General features: G+C 36.4%; 2 protein-coding genes across 3 annotated transcripts; both read right to left on the reverse strand.

Annotated features, from left to right (window-relative positions):
- Positions 1-481: 481 nt before the first annotated feature.
- On the reverse strand, positions 482-7,753 carry LOC126624230 (uncharacterized). Of its 2 annotated transcripts, none has more exons than XM_050293259.1 (13): positions 7,491-7,753; positions 7,266-7,396; positions 6,552-6,695; positions 6,031-6,170; positions 4,043-4,276; positions 3,657-3,835; positions 3,287-3,387; positions 2,456-2,611; positions 2,001-2,062; positions 1,857-1,914; positions 1,351-1,471; positions 1,175-1,285; positions 482-1,088 (listed from the first exon to the last, which is right to left on the reverse strand). In XM_050293259.1, the coding sequence occupies exons 1-13, from the start codon at positions 7,498-7,500 to the stop codon at positions 970-972; spliced, it is 1,566 nt and encodes a 521-aa protein (XP_050149216.1). In that variant the 5' UTR covers positions 7,501-7,753; the 3' UTR covers positions 482-969. The 2 variants fall into 2 exon arrangements, with proteins under 2 accessions (XP_050149216.1, XP_050149217.1); XM_050293260.1 differs by having other exon boundaries at positions 6,031-6,161; positions 7,491-7,744.
- Positions 7,754-12,238: 4,485 nt separating this feature from the next.
- LOC126624231 (transcription factor MYB86-like) lies at positions 12,239-13,462 on the reverse strand. The gene is made up of 2 exons (XM_050293261.1): positions 13,296-13,462; positions 12,239-13,116 (listed from the first exon to the last, which is right to left on the reverse strand). The coding sequence occupies exons 1-2, from the start codon at positions 13,423-13,425 to the stop codon at positions 12,284-12,286; spliced, it is 963 nt and encodes a 320-aa protein (XP_050149218.1). The 5' UTR covers positions 13,426-13,462; the 3' UTR covers positions 12,239-12,283.
- Positions 13,463-18,834: the final 5,372 nt, after the last annotated feature.

The raw sequence follows: 18,834 nt of genomic DNA on the forward strand, positions 1-18,834 counted from the left end.
TCAAAGCATAATTCTGTCATCACTTTTGATTTGAGTGAGTTTTTATCACTTTAGTAAGAAACTTTTGTGCCAAAGACTCAAGCAACCCTTACCCTATATATACACCCCCGCCATATGTAAAAAGCTTGGGTATAAAACACAAAGATAGAAAAGTCACCCACCAAAGAAAACACCAGCAGTCAAGTCATCAAATAAAGAGATGACAAGAATGGCTCGTCTCCTTTGATCAAAGTCATCAGAGTCTTTTCTTACCTTTCTTTATTACAAGTGGCCCAAGTGTAATGTAACCATGGTCTTCTCTCTCGCAACCATCTCACCAAATTAAATGAGTGGTTCAATTTTTAACACGAAACATGCCCTTTTTAACACAAAACATGCACTTTTTTAACACGAAACAAATTGGTTGACGACACCACTTAGACTATGAAATGATTGTGACAGAATCTCTCCTTATGCAGAACTACAAACACAACATGCAATATCACACCGTAAAATCAATATGAATAAAAATATTTAAAATAGTCACACTTTAATTCCTTGGTCCATGGTCACAAAAATACTGATAATTACGATTGTCACTTTACTAGATTCCACTATTGATTTTACAAAGTACTTTCTTTGTTAGCTACATTTGGTATTAAGGGAGGACCAAAAGCGGAGAGAGATGATTCAAACTTTGGCCCAATGTGGCATACGTGTGAGGGTAAATACTCTCAACCAACGGAGGTACAGACCTCGTCACGAGTACCATTTTCAGACTCAGTGTCTACCTCCGTTTATCTTTACAAAGGAAAGAAAAACAAAACTCCTCGGAAGGCAAAGACCACCAATCGTGCCTTCTTTTATGTCCTCACCATCGCGTTGCTTTGCGCGAGCTCATAATGCCTTCGGCATGGTGAGCATCACTATAGAAAGAAATCCCAAGCTTTGCACATTTGTAAAACTTTCGTGAGGGCACTTTTGCACCCTTCACACTTGCCAGTGCATGTAAAATAGTCCTTCGTGTGATCCAATCCATGCGCCCAAACCATAACTTTTGGAATCAAGATATTCGTAGTTTGGCCTGTCATCCCGATCTCCCTTAAACCCTACGGACGAGTAGAAAATTGAAGGTCAATAAAATGGAGAGAATGGTAAGAAGACTGAGAGCACAAGAGAAGTAGAGAGCACGTACTTTCAGCTCTTCGCCAGCACACAGTTGAGGGGATTGTGTTACAGAATCTATCCTCGAAAAGCAGTTTACCAGACTTAATACTCCAAAGTCGTAAATTGCAGTCCTCTCCGCCTAAAAGAAAAATATATAAGAAAAAAGTTGCCAAAATAAATGGTGTGAGCAATAATAATATTCACCTGACATAACAAATCTCTCAGATGGGTCAACTCCAAGCTGCAAACGAGTATGGGAATTCACAAGCCCCTCGTAAGATTGTACAGCTCCTCTTTGGATTAGGCGTTGGTCGTAAAGCTTCATCTGAAAAGACAAGAACTAATCAGAATGACATTGACCAAAATCGTTGCAGCAGCAACCTTAGAAAAAAAAAATCACATCTGGATGTTTTTGCCTTTTTGCTAAGGTTAGTTACTACCTAGACATCGACCCAGTTCTTTTTCTTTGAGAAAATTGGACCTCTAGTCAGGGAATGCAAAATTTTAGTTGATTGCTAGATATCTGACGTGTTGAGAGGAACATGGGAATGTGTAGATGACAATGAATTCAGCTCAAGCAAGGATAGTAAAAAACATTCATGTTCTTATTGATGGTTTTCAAGCGTTTCATACCTAAAGACCTGTGTCACGAGGCATAAGAAAAGATGCTGAATAAATTAATATCTATTGTGTTTGAAATAAAAACTAACCGTTCCATCCATGGAGCTCGCCAAGAAATACTGATCATCAAACCGAAGTGATACCAAACTGGAGTATCAAACCAGAGTGAGCAAAACGTATGAAAAACAATAAAGAAAATAAACCGATCATATAAGATACTAAAGCCTACCAACCTTGCAATAGATGAAGGCAATTTAGTGGTATGAGAAGGATGTATATTTCCAGTTCCAAAAGGCTGCACAAAAAGATACTCGGATCATTATCCGCACTTTAATTCTTACGTAGAATAGAAAAGTAAGCTACCTGATTGTAATCGGAATAAAAAAGAAGTAAGCTACTTCATATTCACCAAAAAGACAGGAAACAAAAGTAATTTAAGCTACTTGATGGAACACAACCACCCCACAGTAAATCAAAATAGTTTCATTAAACCAATTCCACATGGAGAAGAAGAATTAGCTGCCATATTAAACAAAATAATTGATAAAATCTGTGAGTTAGAAAACATCAATACTTTACAGATATGAGATATGATTTATGAAGATTGCTTGATTTTAAAAAACAGAAAATAAAAATTCTGTCACCAGAAAAAAGCTACAGTCTGTTACATCATCAATGAACTTTATACCTTAGACCGTTGTATACTAGTTATTCCACGCGTGTTCTCCAAAGGTGAGTGACGCATTCTATGTCTAACAGGTCTTACAGGAAACCCCCCCTGTTTCTGACGAACATCAACTGTTACAATTGCTCCATTTCTGAGTCCACATAAAACAGCATTTCCCTGCAATAGATGTACAAAAATGAGGTCCCGAAATTATACAAAAAGTTACTACACAAAAGTTAAGCTATTCCATACGAATCAGCAAGCCTCATGATGCTTTATAATGTGCATTAGGCTTTGTATCAACCATAAATAATTGCACAGCGGGCCCAGAATGGAGAATATTATTCTGAGCAGTATAGAGATCAGTGACAACGACATGCCTAGAAAGACAAAGTTCGACCTTCAATAACGTAGACGCTACCGTAAAATTGCTAAGAGTCTCCTGCAAACTTGACAAGAGAGTAGCATCTGATTGGTTGACCATTGGCTAAGATTTCATCTATAACTAGCTTATGGATGCATGTGTACCTCACTACTGCTTGAGCGCATACTGCTGACCTCCAATAAGACATTCTCCAAACATGTAGATATCATCTAATAGCAGTAAATATAGAGGAGGTGGTATGGAATATATGGATGCTTTTGGAGTATCAAATAAGAATAATAACTTACCAAAATACAACCTGAAAATTATAATGCCTAAAGTAATTACTAAGAGTTGAACATCTACTAAGGAATATTAACTCACTCATTACCCACAGCGTAACTGGTTAAACCCTTTATTCCAAATGCATATAAACTCAGGCAACTTTAAAAGATTTCCAAAAAGTCTTAAGTTATGCAATAGATTACCGAGTGAACAAGTTGTTGTGCCAAAACATCACTTTTACTGCGTAACAGCCATGATGCGCTCCCAGTTTCCAAATCCACCAGAGCAGCTCCCAGGTTGGTTCCTGTAACAAACAAAAGGAATAATCTTTAACAAAGTTTCTTCTGAAAACTGTTACCTTCAAGCGTACTCCGCATACTACCCGCAAGAGCAACACCAAGGCAAGAAAGAACTCTGTGTGTGTGTCTGTGCATGAAATTTCTCGAGCGACAGGGTCCTTGTATTTGGAGACCAGGTCTCCAATCATGGAGTCCTTTGATAATAGAACATTAAAAGTACCTTCATGACTAGCACTGTTTACGATAGAATAAGATAAACAGGAATAGTACTTACCAATCACTGCACGACTCCCATCAGATTCACAATCTGTAGTCCAAACAGTGCAGTTGAAAGTTGCAATCTCATAAATATTTTGACTTAAGACAGTCCTATTTGGATCAAAGTTTAGTAGTTCATGGAGGTTAATAACCACAAGAGATCCACCAGAGTTCTCAGCTCCCAACGTTGATATCCTGCTCTCTTGTGTTAAGGCTTGCAGAAGTAAACATTCGTTTTTTCTTCAACAAGACACACCAAACATTGTTTTAGATAAAATTGAAGGTAAGAAAGTCTAGAAATTATTCTTATAGTTTTAAGTCCAATAAATACACTTGTAAGAGTACAAAATCAAACTGGTATTCTATATTAACCATTACAAAAAACTAAGTCTGCAAGGATACAACATATGCTGGATGCAAGAACTATCATCTTCTGTGCCAGGAGACTGTTTTCCAAACATTTTTATAGAAGATATGTTTGATGGCATCCGTGGTGTAGTGTGAGCTGGTTTCCATATTTGCCCAGGTACCTCACTGTACTCCAGTTGACTTTTGCTAGAGAGAGGCCAGACACGTTCTGCCTTGCATTTCATCCCGTAATTAAGACCCTGCCCAACTTTTCCAACTTCAAAAATACTGCAAGAGCATCATGTTTCAAAGAAAGTAATAAATTATTTGAGCAAATACAAAAAAGATATGTGAAGAACCATACAGAGGACAAGAATTTCCAAAAGACATACATGTAATACGAATAAACACCAACACTTGAACAAGCAGATTAAGACAGAAACGAAACAAGAAACTATTTTATTGCAAAAACAAAAACTAGAAATGAATATTTAAAACATTTTGAAGTAGGAATTCCACATATGTACTAAAAAGATTGTCATTGATCAATCTCACAGGTGCCACAAATTCAGTAGGAGTACTGCAAGCAAGGAGTCATATATCTAGAGAGGTAAAAATGCTCAGCAGGGCCTGATCTCACAATGAAAATTGTTAAAACTTAGTTGCAGAAACCAAGGTCCCCAATGTTATAATGAAAGTAAAAAAGTGTATATAAGAGTATTATTCAATGCTAATACTATTTGTGGTATTATATTAGCATATGTTAATAGTAACACTGCCCACCCAGGAGTAAGCTAATGGATAGAAAGGTGAAGAGAAATGGTAACAGTCTTGGCATGCTGATGTAGTGTTACGCATCCACTTGAATTATAGAACATGTTGGCTTTAGGGTTTAACATGGGGGATTCTACATGTTATGATTTGGGTGGATTCATAACACCATGTCGACATACCACTTGCAAAAACTTATCTGAAGAAGGGGCCAATTTCTGGAATGCTACCAGCTTTGCTTTGCAGCTTTTTAAGGTATTGAGTCATTAGAAATAATATTAGAACCAGCCAAGGCAGCTCATTTCTCATGTGTGGCCTGAAGGACCATGGTTATGAAGTTATGTAAACAGGTCTTTATTGCTGAAGGAAAAGGCCGCTAACCTTCTGAGCTACAGGATAATATGGATTATGAGCAGGTAAAAGGTTGTTTACTACATTACAAAGGTTTACCATTGGTATATGTGTAATTCCTTGTAGCGAACATGTGATGGCTTAAAAGGAAAGGAGACGGTCATACTTCTAATTCCAACATCAGCCATGAGTTGGGGATATTAGGATGCCTTAATTAAAACTTCCAAATCCAAATTCCAATCGAAGCTAATTTCTTGAACCTTTCCATCATTTGATTTGTTCTGGTCAATCTAGATACATGAATCTCAAACATCAACCAAAAGACGTTCAATGCTCTCAACCACCATAAATAGTTATAGCCAGACGTATTTACAAACCATATACCTTTAGACACACACACACACACACACAAACACACATTCTTCAGTACCTCAAACAAAATGTTTTAGAAAAATTTGCTTAAATGAAGACCCCATTCAACATTTTGTGTTTATAGCATGATAAATGGACATATCTAGAACAATACGTCGTAGGCTGTTTTGAAAAAGTAGACGGTCCTATCCAAGAGATGGAGTGGTTTCTACTACATTGTTCGGTTGTTCCGTGACTCTCCAAAATGAAACAAAATCTTGTCCTTTTATTCTTCAGTAGGAAGGTTTAGGCTTGGACCCACAGGTAACAGGATACATGTATTAAAGAAACCACATTATTCAGTAGCCATGGCACAAACAAACTAAATACTGCATAAATTATCCTAATATTCTGACAGATCCATTATCAAAGTCTTGGAACCCTATAATCAATCGCTTTTTCATGCTACCAACTATTATCAATTTATCACAAAATTTGAACATACTAAACAATCTTAAAAAACAAAAAAAATGCATGAAAAATAACAGCAGGCTGAAACTTTATTCTACCTTATAGAGCCATTCATGCCACCTGCTAATACAAAGTCCGTATCAGTTTGACCCCCTTCTGTCTGTACATCCATGCGAATCCGCTCCAAAGCGCCATCAGTTAACTCTTTGGTTTCCTGGTACTTCCAAACCTGCAAATTCTTAGAACACATAAATAAAACAAATTACAAATTTCATGCTGTACATTTATTGCTAGTTTCTTGCTGTAACCTATATGTTGCTGGATTCTAAACTTGGCCCGTATGCCAAATAGAGACTCACAGAGGCTTACAGTAAAATTTTAAAACAAATATGTACTATTACGTCTGATGGACCAACAACATCTCTATTAAGAGGGAAAAAGGATATCCATCTCCTTAATAAAAAAAAAGAACAAAAGAATCTTTCAGCATAAATTAGGGTGCTAATCAAGCTGAAAGTAAAAACTGGAAACAAGTTGGTGGAAATCATAATGTTTTGAACATAACTGGTAACCTTAACTTTAAAATCTTAAACTGAAGGCTTATATTAATTCAACGTACCACAGGATGGCATGCTTGTGCCTTTTGGAATTCCTCATTGAAGTTACACCTTCCTTTATTGAAAGGAATGAGATTACCGCATAACTCCCTAGCCTGAAGCATCTTAGAAGTTCTTACACTGGTTCGCCTACATGAGTTGGTCACCTACAACAAGATGAATCAGAACCAAAGTTAAGTATTTTGACAATTACATAAATCACCGAACTTACAGCATAACAAAACAGAGAAAAAGAAACTATGGTAGTCTCAGAGAAGAAGAAACTACCATAAATTCATGTGTTCAATAGGTAGTGCAATGCAAAACTACATACAATATAAGGGATGCCTGCCTAGAAATTCACTAGTTTATTTGCAACCTTACAACAGTGAACACAAATCTATGATCAAGGTCTTTCAAAACTAGTTCGATTCTAGTGATTTGTAAAGAACCTCCCCCAAGTATGACATAAAAATTCTCAATAAATAAAAAAAGTGCTTCAACAAAGCAATTGGAACACAACATTGAACTCTCAATCCACCCCCAACCAAAACATAAGTAGCAACAAATAACGTATTCAAGTAAAAACCCACCAAACATAGAAATATCCTGAGCAATGTCAAGCTTAAAAACAGTAAAAACAACAAAGTTACAAACTTTAAAACAGGCAAAACTCTTAGAAAACACGCAAACCTGGAAAAGCACAAAATTTGGGTTCAAAAGAACAACCAGCGTACCTTGGCCGGCGTCTGAGCGCTGGTAGAAGCAGAGGAAGAAGCAGGAGCAGTCATACGACGAGATCCTGGGATTGGGCCTTTGATGGGGAAGTACCTGTTCTTCTCCGTATCATAGTAAAACCCAGGAAGATCTGAAGAAGCCGAATTCATATTCTGATCAGTATTTTGAGAAAAACCCACAAAAATTAAAGCTGAAAAAGTTGAAGGGATGATGTTATATGGTACCTCCTGCCATGGTTTTGCAGAGAGCAACAGAGAGAAACGCTGAAGGTGCTGTGTGTTTTGTGTTGTTTAGCGCAGAAAAGGAGGGAAGGTATTGTAAGTGTCGAAACGGTGGACGGCTTCATGCAAAACGGTCACGAGTGCCGACCATAACCTGCCAGTTGGTGACCAGGCTGCTGAGGTGGCGCCGTGGCGGATGCAAAATGTTGGGAGATTGGGACCTCCATTTGTCTTCAAACCTTAGGGTATTCTATTAAATTGGGCTGGGCCCTGGACCAAGGGTTTGTTTTAGTCCACCCAAATCCAACTTGGGTCGAGTCGTCGAAATGCCCTAATATGAATATTTTTCTAGGCTTATTTTTAATGAGAACTTTTATGAAAAATGTTTGGATTAAGTTTATTTTAATAAAAGATCATGCTATAATTTTATTTAATAAAAAAAATTTAAATTTTAATGAAAAATTCTTCAAATTTAATAAAAAGGATATAAAAAACTTAAATTTTAATGAAAAAGATATAATTTTAATATTTAAAAAAAAAGATGCATGAACCCGCGTGCCCCCTCACACAAACTGTTTATGAAACTTAATGGAACTACATTATTTGTTAAATTTACTACACTGTTTATAAAACTTAATGATACTACATTGTTTATGAAACTTAACAGTACGACATTGTTTATGAAACTTACTGCACTATTTATGAAATTTAACGGTACAACTCTGTTTATGAAACTTTTTACACTATTTATGAAACTTAACGATACTATACTGTTTATGAAACCCACTTCAATTTGAAATTTTAATGTTAGAGGAATAAATTATGTTTGGATTATGTCAAAGGGTTATGCAAAGGATTGGTTAGGGCTAGGCATGGGTCAGGCCAGGCCAGGATGGGTACAACAAATTTTAATACAGGAACCGGACCTTACCCAGCTCGTTTGAAATAGGTCGGGTCTGCGGGTCCTTTTGTTCTTTTCCATAGGTCCTTTTTTTTTGTTCTCTTCTTCTTCTTTAGCTCTCCCGACGAGCTCGTTCGGATCTAAGCAATGGGATGGGATGGCGTGATCTACTTCCATGTGCCACCAAATCTGCGACGAGATCGAAATCCTCCTCCGACGGCGACGAAGTCAATGGCATCGACGACATCATGGGACCTAGAAAAGCTTGGCGGCCATGGGACTTGGAAAATAGGGGTTGGTCTTCAACGATGAAATCAACAGCGTCGACGACACTGTTGGAGCAATATTAGAAAATATGAAAAATATAAAAGAATTCCAATGATAATAATCATAAAGAAATTCACAACATCAATTATATATGAGATTAATATAAACAACTAGGGAGAAAGTTAGAAATACTAACAAACTTGGAGATTGAGGCTTGCATAAATGCAATGTCCTAAAGATAGAATTTCGCCCCTACTCTTGTGCTTGTAGTTCGGTAGGCGTCCATCTCCCAGGATTCAACAATCTATAATCCGAAGTCAAAGCACTTCAATCTTCGGACTCTGGCGAACTTCATATATTCCGTAATCTCAAGACACGACTCGGAATTTGACACACGAAGCATGAGAGAAACAAAGTGGGGAAACCCTATTTCTCAAGAGTAAAAATTAACTCTAATTTTCTATACGTGTTATACCAATGGTTTCATGGGTTTATATAGAATCCAATTTCTACTTATTAAAGAGATGTAACTTTTCATCTATAAGTATACATCACTTATCAAGTATCACCTAAACAACATAACCTTTCAAAGAAATTGGTTAACACTATTTTTCATTCAATTATTAAAATTATATATTACAATATTTCATATTATAATATATAATTTCCAACAGACACCGACTCCTCACTCCCTCTCCTACTTAAACTCGTCCTCCGTCTAGTTTTGGAAATCGTCCTAGAGGCTCTCTAGCTCCTATCTGCAATCTGAACCATCGCAAATCCCTAATTGCGCGAAGATTCCAGAAAGCTTGAAATGGTCGGGGACGATTTCGCTCATGAGGCTATCGAGCATGGAGCAAACCTCGAGGCGGATGGCGTTGTCTCTTAGATCAACGAGCAATTTTGTGGTGCTGCAAGAGCACTGGGTGCGGAGGAGGGAGATGGCCTCCTCGACATGTCGTTTTATCGGAGCTCCTTGACGGGGAGGCTGTCAAGCAAGGTGGAGAGGTCGAGGGTGAGCTTAGGGAAAATGTTGGTGAGGGATTCTATCTGGAGGAGGAGCCACATCCGGCTCCTGTTTGAAGAGTCTTCGATGAAGGCCTGGATCCTCTGGAGTAGAATGTAGAGCTCCCGAAAGGAGAGGAGGGCGGAGAGGGAGAAGATGGTGGTGGAGCTCCTGATGATGGCTTCGAAGATCATTGGGGGTGGAAACCGGTTCGGGTCGGGGGCCCGTTTCTTTCAGGATTTGGACCCGCCCCGCCCCGCTATTAACCTGGACCTGGCCCGCCTCGTCTCATGTTGAATTTTAAAAATTTGGACCCGCTCCGATCCGTGGGTCCAGGACCCATTTGCTCACCTCCAGGATTGGTTGGGTGCTTTTGCACATGCCTTTAGTTAGGTTTTTTTTGTTTTTTATTTTTTTTCTTTCTCTTGTCTTTATCATTAAATAAAGTTATAACATAGTATTTTTGTTAAAACTCAAAGTTTTGAAACTATTTTCATTAGTTTTCCTTATTTTTAACTATGCGTTCTGAAATTTGATTTCGATCCATTTTGATCCTTGAAATTCAAAAGTCACAACTTTACTCTCTAAATTGGTAATATGCCAAATTTTTCTTGAAATAAATGAGTGGGAAAAAAGAACAAAAAAATTATCTTCTCTCCTCACTGGCTACCTTCATTAAGAACATAAGAAATAACAAAATCAATGGAATAAATAATAAGATGGCTGGAGATATGAATGTATGTGCAACGATTAGAGGGACGGCACAGAGAGGGTCCAACAGGAAGATGAAACCCATGAATTGTTTTTACTATTTAAAAAAAAATATATTATGCAATGTTTGAAATTTAAATTTTTTTTGTTTCAATTTATGTGACACCATTTGATTGGATCTGTGAGTTTTGCACTTATGTCACGTCAATCATAAGTTGGCTCTAATTATGTCATCTAAGTAAACTTAACGGAATACATAGAAACAAGCTAAAGTGGATGGGATATTGAGTTCCAGGAAGTAAAGTGACGATTTTTGAGTTTAAGGAGGTAAAGTGGGATCAAAATTGAGTTTCAGAAATCAAAATGACGACTTTTAAATTTCAAGAAATAAAGTGGTATCGAAATCGAGTTCAAAGAGTGTAGTTAAAAATAAGCCTAATTATCTGGAGAAAAGTGAGCATGCATTTGACGAAAAAAAAAAAAAGTGAGCATGCGTAAGGATGGGTTTGTGCATCTTTAAATTATCACTTGGACTATTCACTTCCCAATAATATTTGTTCATAATTTTTTCAAGTTTGATCATGTGAGTTGCAGGATTCAATTTTTTTTATGTCAATTTCATCAACTCATAACAAAATGAAGGTGAAAAACGGAAACGACCAATTTTTCATCATCAACTGATATTATCATGGTTATCACAAACATGGATTAGTCAAATAGTGTTAGTCAATCATCAATCTTTAACAAAATTTCAAAAGATGGAGGTGGGTAAAGATTGGTATAAGAAAATGATGGGGGAGATTAAAGGATCATAACCCAACTTTTGGGAAAGTGAAAATTTTGTTGTGTCAGACTTTTAGTGTATATGGTATCTTATGTTTATAGGATACTCCATAACATACGTATTCATACACGAAAAGATGTCTGGAGCAATGAAACACTGGCAAGTATCCAAAGACGATGACCACCCGATCCTCAGGATGTGGAAGTCTTTAATTTTTGTTTCTAAAAAAAATTATTAAGAAACTTAGACTTCAAAGACCTTATTTTGGAGAAGATAAATGCTAATGAGACTCTCCATCACCTCATATTTTTAACACAATATTTTATAATGTTAATATGAAAATTATGCAAAAAAAATTAAAATGACGGAAAATCTGTGAAAAATCTCACTTATGAGGAAGTCTTCTTAGCATTTCTCGTTTGAAAAACCTAGTGGGACAACCAAGGCAAAGAAGAAAAGCACCACACCCGGTTGGATTTCGAACCCAATACAAAGTGGGTGAGAGAGAAACTGCAGCACACGCTAGCCACTCGACGGGCAGCCATGGGTTGCATGCTCTAGGGCAATGATTCCATGGGAACAACTTGATCAGGTCGTAACTTCCTCCAAACACTAGGCCTTCATCACTCAAAGTAAGTTTTAAGCTCGAATTCTAATCTCCCACTCATGAACCGATTGGAAAACAAAAAAAAGAAATAAAGGCCTAGATACATGGTCCAAGCTCGAGAGGAATGCAGTCCTATTGGTGGTGCGTTGTTCATATTTACTTGTCAACAAAAAAATGGCGTTCAGTGGGTAACTGCATGATGATTTTAGCAACGAAATTTTAAAAAATAAAGTACTCTTAAGTCAACAATTAATATTTGCACCGTAGAGTTAATTAGTATTACGGTTTAGTGTATTTCTCATTCCTTATAAATGAAAATTTTTAAATTCAAATTTTGTAGATCGCGAGTTCGAAACTAATTTATTCACTCATCCTTAGTGTAAATAAATCAATATACCAAAAATTATTCACATAGTAGAGTCAAAATATAACTACAAAAACAAAACAAAATATTAAAGCCCCCCTAAACCAAAAAAGGAAAAGTCATCTTTGCTATAAAAAAAAAAAAGTCCCAAAATACCTAACCATTCCATGTAAGTTGATCCATTGGACTCAGTTGGTAATTATACATTCCACAAGGCAATTCTGTACACTCCATAAAATCCAGATCAAAGTTAGAGCTCCCAAATGAAGCATCTATGTTTGTCTGTGCACCATTCAACACACTGGGCTTCTCATTTTCCACCACTTCACAAGCCTCCTCCTGTTGTGATTGCAATATGTCTTTTGGGTTTGTGGATTTAGTTATGGGTTGAAAGCTCTCATTTACAATATTTTCAAGCTCTGATATTGGATATAAGTGAGAGGTGGAGATTGTTGGGACACTGTTAATCCCCATGGATTCTGTTAAAACATTTGGATTAATTTGCTCTTGGACTTGGAATTCATAGGTTGATATGGTTGAGCATTCATGCAACGAGATATCGACATGATTTGTATGTGGAGATGAAGTAGAAGGTAATGTGAGATAAGGTGCTTCCAATATGTCTATGGAAGTATCTGCTGAGACATGTGAAGAATTTACAGAGAAAAAAGATGGAGAAAACATATTGCATGCATGAATATTATTGTTGTTGTTGTTGTTAGCTTTGAAAGAAGGGAGAAGATTGTGGGTGTTGGGATCAAAACCTTGTGCAATGAGCTTCTTCTTGATGCATGAGTTCCAAAAATTCTTGACCTCATTGTCTGTTCTACCTGGTAAATGCTTCGCTATCTGAGCCCATTTGTTGCCTAAAATCCTATGAACATCTACGATGGTTCTCTCTTCTATCTCAGAAAATGGACCCCTCTTGAGATCTGGTCTCAAATAGTTTATCCACCTCAATCTGCAACTTTTCCCACACCTCTCCAAACCTGCAATTAACAATGTAACAAGATCACAAAACGACATCGTTGAAATAATTAAGGAAGAGTTTTCAAACTGGTATGTGCAAAATGAAACACATTGTTCTAGTCAATTTGGCTAAGCGTCCATATCTCTGCTGAGAGAATATCAATAACAATAATTGATGACTACGGAAATACACACGTACCAGCTAGTTTTGGGACAGAGCTCCACGAACCATGGCCAAAGGTGTTGATGTGATTCAATAGCTTCTCATCTTCTTCAGGAGACCACAGTCCTTTCTTAATTTTCTGTTTGCTGCAACAGTTATGGCCCATCCTTTTCTGTTGATCCTCCAGCTCTTTCAATATTAATTAGCACACACCATTAATTGTCATGTCTGGATGTGGCTTGTTTACCTTAAATATGTTCCTTAAACATCCGATTTAGAAAAAGGTAAACATATCTTATTGTGTGTGTGTGTGTGAGAGAGAGAGAGGATCACTGAGTCTCTCTTTGAGTGTTTTGGTAGCTTCACTGTCTCATCAACCATATGGCTCTCAATTAACTTGATTGTTACACTTTTTCTTTAATAATAGTTAATTTGAATCTTACTTGATGAGTAAGAGTTTAGTAAGAAATTACACAGCATGGTCCTCCTTAAAATGAACTGTTTGATTTGTGGAGTAACATAGGAATTAGTAAGGATCTTATTTTATCTCTAATTAATACAGGGAAATGATTGCCCCACTCTTTTTTTTTTACACACCCATGTTGAGGTGATTAAATCTATACATAAACTATTGAATGAATGATTGAGGTGATTAAATCCCAGCAAGCATAGTGAAAAGATGCACGTTAAAGAAAGTGAAAAAAAAATGTCTAAAGAATTACTTTACCCCGAGATTAATTAAACGTTTGATTTTGATCTTCTTTGCTTTTTTTTTTGCCTTTAAATTTTATATTTAAATATTGATTGATTCTCTCTCCCAAGTGATATGATGTAAGTAAACCTTTAGCAAACATAGAAACAAAATTGAACCGTACTATTTGAAATGAATATATTATATATAATTAATGTTCATCTGTGGAAGGCCTAATGATTTAAAGCGAACTACATCATTTCCTTCCACGCCACACCACATTTCTATATGTGTACATTTTTTTATGCCATTTACGTCTTATAATTTATAAATCTGATTAGGCGGCATTTGACAAACATCCTTTCTTCACTCAACCGTTGCTTGAAGGTTTCAATCATAATTTCTTGGTGTCAACGAAGAAGATGATAATTGGATATGTCTTCCTTCATCATTTTTCACCCCTGTCCCTTGCTACCCTACTTTCCTTAATTATTTGTTTAAAACTTAATTAATTAATCGTTTTCCCTCATAAATTAACTAATTTTCTTTAGGAGGAAATCACGTGGAAAAGCAAAAAATTAAAGAGCACACATACTAAATTAAACCAGGCCATATCCCCTAAGAGATCATTACCCTGAGAGCAACGATAACTTTTTATTGTTTTGTACAGAAATGGGAAAAGTCCCTTTGTCTTGTGGAATATGAAATGTATAGCACATCTCACCAAGCTAAAGCGAAGTAATTAGTCTACTTAATAAACCAAATTCAGCTTGAGTAATACTGGATCACAAGACTACTTATAAGGGTGAAAGGAACTCGTTTGCTTGAGTGGATTTCATAAAATTATAAAAGGCTTGCTAGCAATAAAGAGTGATATATAAGATTAGATTAAATAACTCAGAGATCAAAAGAACCTTCAATTCACACTATTAGGAACATTTTCACCTATTTTCAAAGTGTTATTATCAATAAGTGTATATGTGTATCATTTCATTGAAACCAATATTACATCCCCTTCCACTCCGTCCTCTCACATTCTCTATTTTGTCGTTCTCTTTCTATAAAAAATTAATATAATATGTTGACATGGCTTAACCATGACCGTTCAAATAGGAGGAGAGGGAAAGGTAGGAAAAAAAAAGGGAGAGAATCCTACTCCTTACGCGTTTGCCTTGTATCTCCCTAATGTCGTTGTCTATTAATTGAAACTATTTGTTTCTTGACCTATTATTTATGGCTTGTATGTCACTGAAGGTATATCATTATGAGTCTACATATATAGTTATTGTGTGACAACGTCACGTAATGAGTATTTTAGACTCTAAGGATGTATCCGAAGAATCTCTGCTCTCCATCATACCCCTAGTCCAATCCCAATTCTTTTCCCCCTTTTCTTCTTTTGTTGTTTTGTGTTTGAGTCATCACTTACTGTTCTGTCTAACTTTTAGGGTTGCACAGACATTGGCGAAGCTACAGAGGGTCTGGGAGGGACGGTGGCCCTTCCCTTTTTCGGAAATCAAGCCGAGAAGCGACGGTCCGTCCTTTTGGTGTTGTCGGAAAACCTACAAGGTGAAGTCATGGTTGCTACAGGCTGCATCTCTGTGCAGCACCTGTGTTTTGTTATAAACAATCATATGAAGAAGACGTGTCCTTTGCCTTTACAATAAAAATAATAGATACTGAACGGCGTCGTTTGAGCATAAAAATATTTATAAAATAAATAAATAAATAAAAAAATACAAGGGGGACCATTCGTCCCTATTTATTAACCTCACATTCACTTCCCCAATTCCCACCTCACTGCCATGCCTTCTGCCCTTTTAAATTTAAATTACTAATTCATAATTTAACATAAATATTTGCTTAATTGACATTCTTTATAAGAATTATAGGGTAATATGGATATTGATTATTGATATGAATCATATGATTATTGATTAATAAGTAGATTTTTAGGAAAAATTTAGCTGCCATTTTTCGAAAGAGTGCAGCTTTTGTTAAAATTTGATGCTTGGAAGGAGTTGACGTATCAACTATTGGTTAAAGTTGCAGTTTTTATCTTGAAAAAAAAAAGTAAATGTTTATTGGGTAGATATGTTTGCAAAAAACTCAAATTGGTATGATAAGGTTCTCTGTTTTCACATTTGGCATATTACACTATAGTGGCTTGTATCAAATATAGGCTTCATTTGGATTCTAGGATTGTATTTAAATAGACAAACAAATAAATTCAGTCCTCTAGACTAGATGAGGCCATATAGTATTATGATCAAAGAGATGAACATCACAGCAATGCCCCCTTCCCTTAAAGCCGTGGAATAATTAGCAAATTTATGGCATAAAATATTGCCGGCAACAATTGTAACTTGTTTGCCTTGATAAATATATGAGCGAAATTAATATTGTCTATTATCTAGAAGAATTTGGTTGTCTACATTTATTTTGAAACCTTTTACTCTTTTAAATTTCACCCATTTCCCCGATAAATCCTGACTTCGCCACTATGCACAGATATGCATGATGCCCAAGCTGGGTAATTAACGAGATTAAGATTTTTGTATCCCATGTTTAAGAGTCAAATGAAATATTGTATGCTCATCACTAATATCTAACAAGAATGATATCGACCAGCAGTCCATTATATAAGCTTTTCTGCCCATAATCTCACCGACAGTTTCTAAAATCTTCTCTTTCTTCATTTTTTTGGCCTTGAGTTTTGATAATCATAACTTTGAAGAAATTTTAATGCAAAAGCCAAAACAAGCTTGATTATCCCCACTAATAAAATTGTTAATGTAATATAATACTGTTCATCACTCATATTATTAATTTATAAGTTTTTTTCCTTGCCCTTCACTCCTTTTCATAACTTTTTCATATTTAACTTTCTTTATCTTGGTTTGGTAGAACGATTAGCGTTAGTGGATTAAATAATTAGTCGTTACTGATAGAAATCAAACTTGCACATAATACGTACACATGATTGATTCTCGCTACTACTACTGTGGTAAAGCGTGATCTTATCTTTGTTACTTAATTATTTTGTTGAATGTTACTATTTTAATGAAGAGAATTAAACCTAAACATGTCTTGGTGCTATCCTTATGGATCCCATCTTTGTTCACCACTCGGCCTAACTCTAAGGGCTTCTAACGACCTTTTAACCCAATATTTACTTCAAAGTGTCGTTGATGTGTGCTTCTGCCCACTTATTTCCTTTTGCGGTTGTACGGACAGAACAGTACCTTGTGACCAAATGCAATTACGTTACCTCAAACATATCTATCCACTCAAAAGTCAAAACAAATGCCAATAAGGAAAATGGCAAATATGTGCAGCTTACCTCTTTCTAGGTGTTAGAATTGGTCTTCAATATTACCCTAGTTATTAGGTAAGAATTCTCAATATTGCACCAGCCATCAATTGGATGCAATGAAGAATTTGGGGACGTGAAGTTGGCTTACTGGTCTAGACATGTGTACCACAAGAACACGAAGAGAATATATAAGATCGGAATGCCTATGATTGATGCTATCTCATCAAGATTTGCTCCATATTTTAGACATGCATGCAGGTTCCTTGTAGAGTAAATAATTTCCTGAAATGCTGATTCGCATAAACAATCATTTATATGTGGATAAATATTCAACACCAATTGGGTTCCAGATAGAGGGATCTCAGAAGTGGCAGATACAACTAATAGAAAGACAGAATCTGATTAATAATAGTTTCAGCTTTGGAAAAACAACGAAAAAGGATAAGGAGATGAAGTGTTTGAGTGAATAATCAAAGTTTACACTTCAAATTAATTAATAGACACTGTAAGAGAATGTATTGGCTGTCTAATTTGACTAGTAGCCATTGATTGCTTGACATCTACTATATCCATTGATATGATTCTTAATTAGTTAAATTAATCTGTCTCTATAGTTTACGTTTCAGAGGTCGCACTTGGTGCGATGGCAAGTGCCTTCGTCCATGAGCGGTAGGTCTCGGGTTCGAGACTTGGGAGCAGCCTCTCCATAAATGGGGGTAAGGCTAGCCGACATTCACCTCTCCCAGACCCTGCGTAAAGCGGGAGCCTTGTGCACTGGGTACGACCTTTTTTTTTATAGTTTACGTTTTGTTCCACTGTTCGGTTTTTTAAAGGAGGCCAAGCTTTGTTTTGGTTCTTTACAGCTACCGTATAATGGCTATCTTGCAGCCACGGCAAAAAGAATGGTACAGCAACTGATGGACTGATATATATTGTTCATTTGGATTATTGGATATAACCCGATCGGTTCGTTTCCTCAAACCCACGTAAGGTTGTGGATAAGGGAAAGTGCATGAATTTCAAGAAGCCTATGGTGCGGTGACAGTTTTCGTGTAAAATCGATTAAAAACATGAATAACAATGCTTGTGAAAATGCAATTGTTCAGCTTTTGCACGATCTTTTGTGTGCGCATTAAGAAAAACGTTATGATTGTTAGGACTGCATTAAGAAAAACGTTACGATTGGTAGGACTTTGAAGTGAAAATGCAATTCTTGAGTAAGCTCTTTTGGTGTAAGCAGAACTACTTCCATTAATAAAAACTAAAGGTATGCTTGAAGCTTGGTACTCGTTTAGCCTGATCTAGCTGGATTTCTTTTTAGGAGAATACCTCAAGGTAGAACTGGTGGTGTCCTGATTTCGAGATACAATAAAAATTGGATCGTAAGAAGTACAACATAATATATAGGGTCATTGAGACTCGTATATATATAATATACAACAGAACCTTAGTAGAATTAATTAACAATAAAGGGTGGCAATTCCTAACTGGCCACACAACTACCCCACCTGAAAACTCTTCTCTAAACTGCAAAAGAACCCTACATCGTGGGAATGACGCACCGGCCA

The sequence above is a fragment of the Malus sylvestris genome, chromosome 5, assembly GCF_916048215.2.
Source record: "Malus sylvestris chromosome 5, drMalSylv7.2, whole genome shotgun sequence".
Taxonomy (NCBI): domain Eukaryota; kingdom Viridiplantae; phylum Streptophyta; class Magnoliopsida; order Rosales; family Rosaceae; genus Malus; species Malus sylvestris.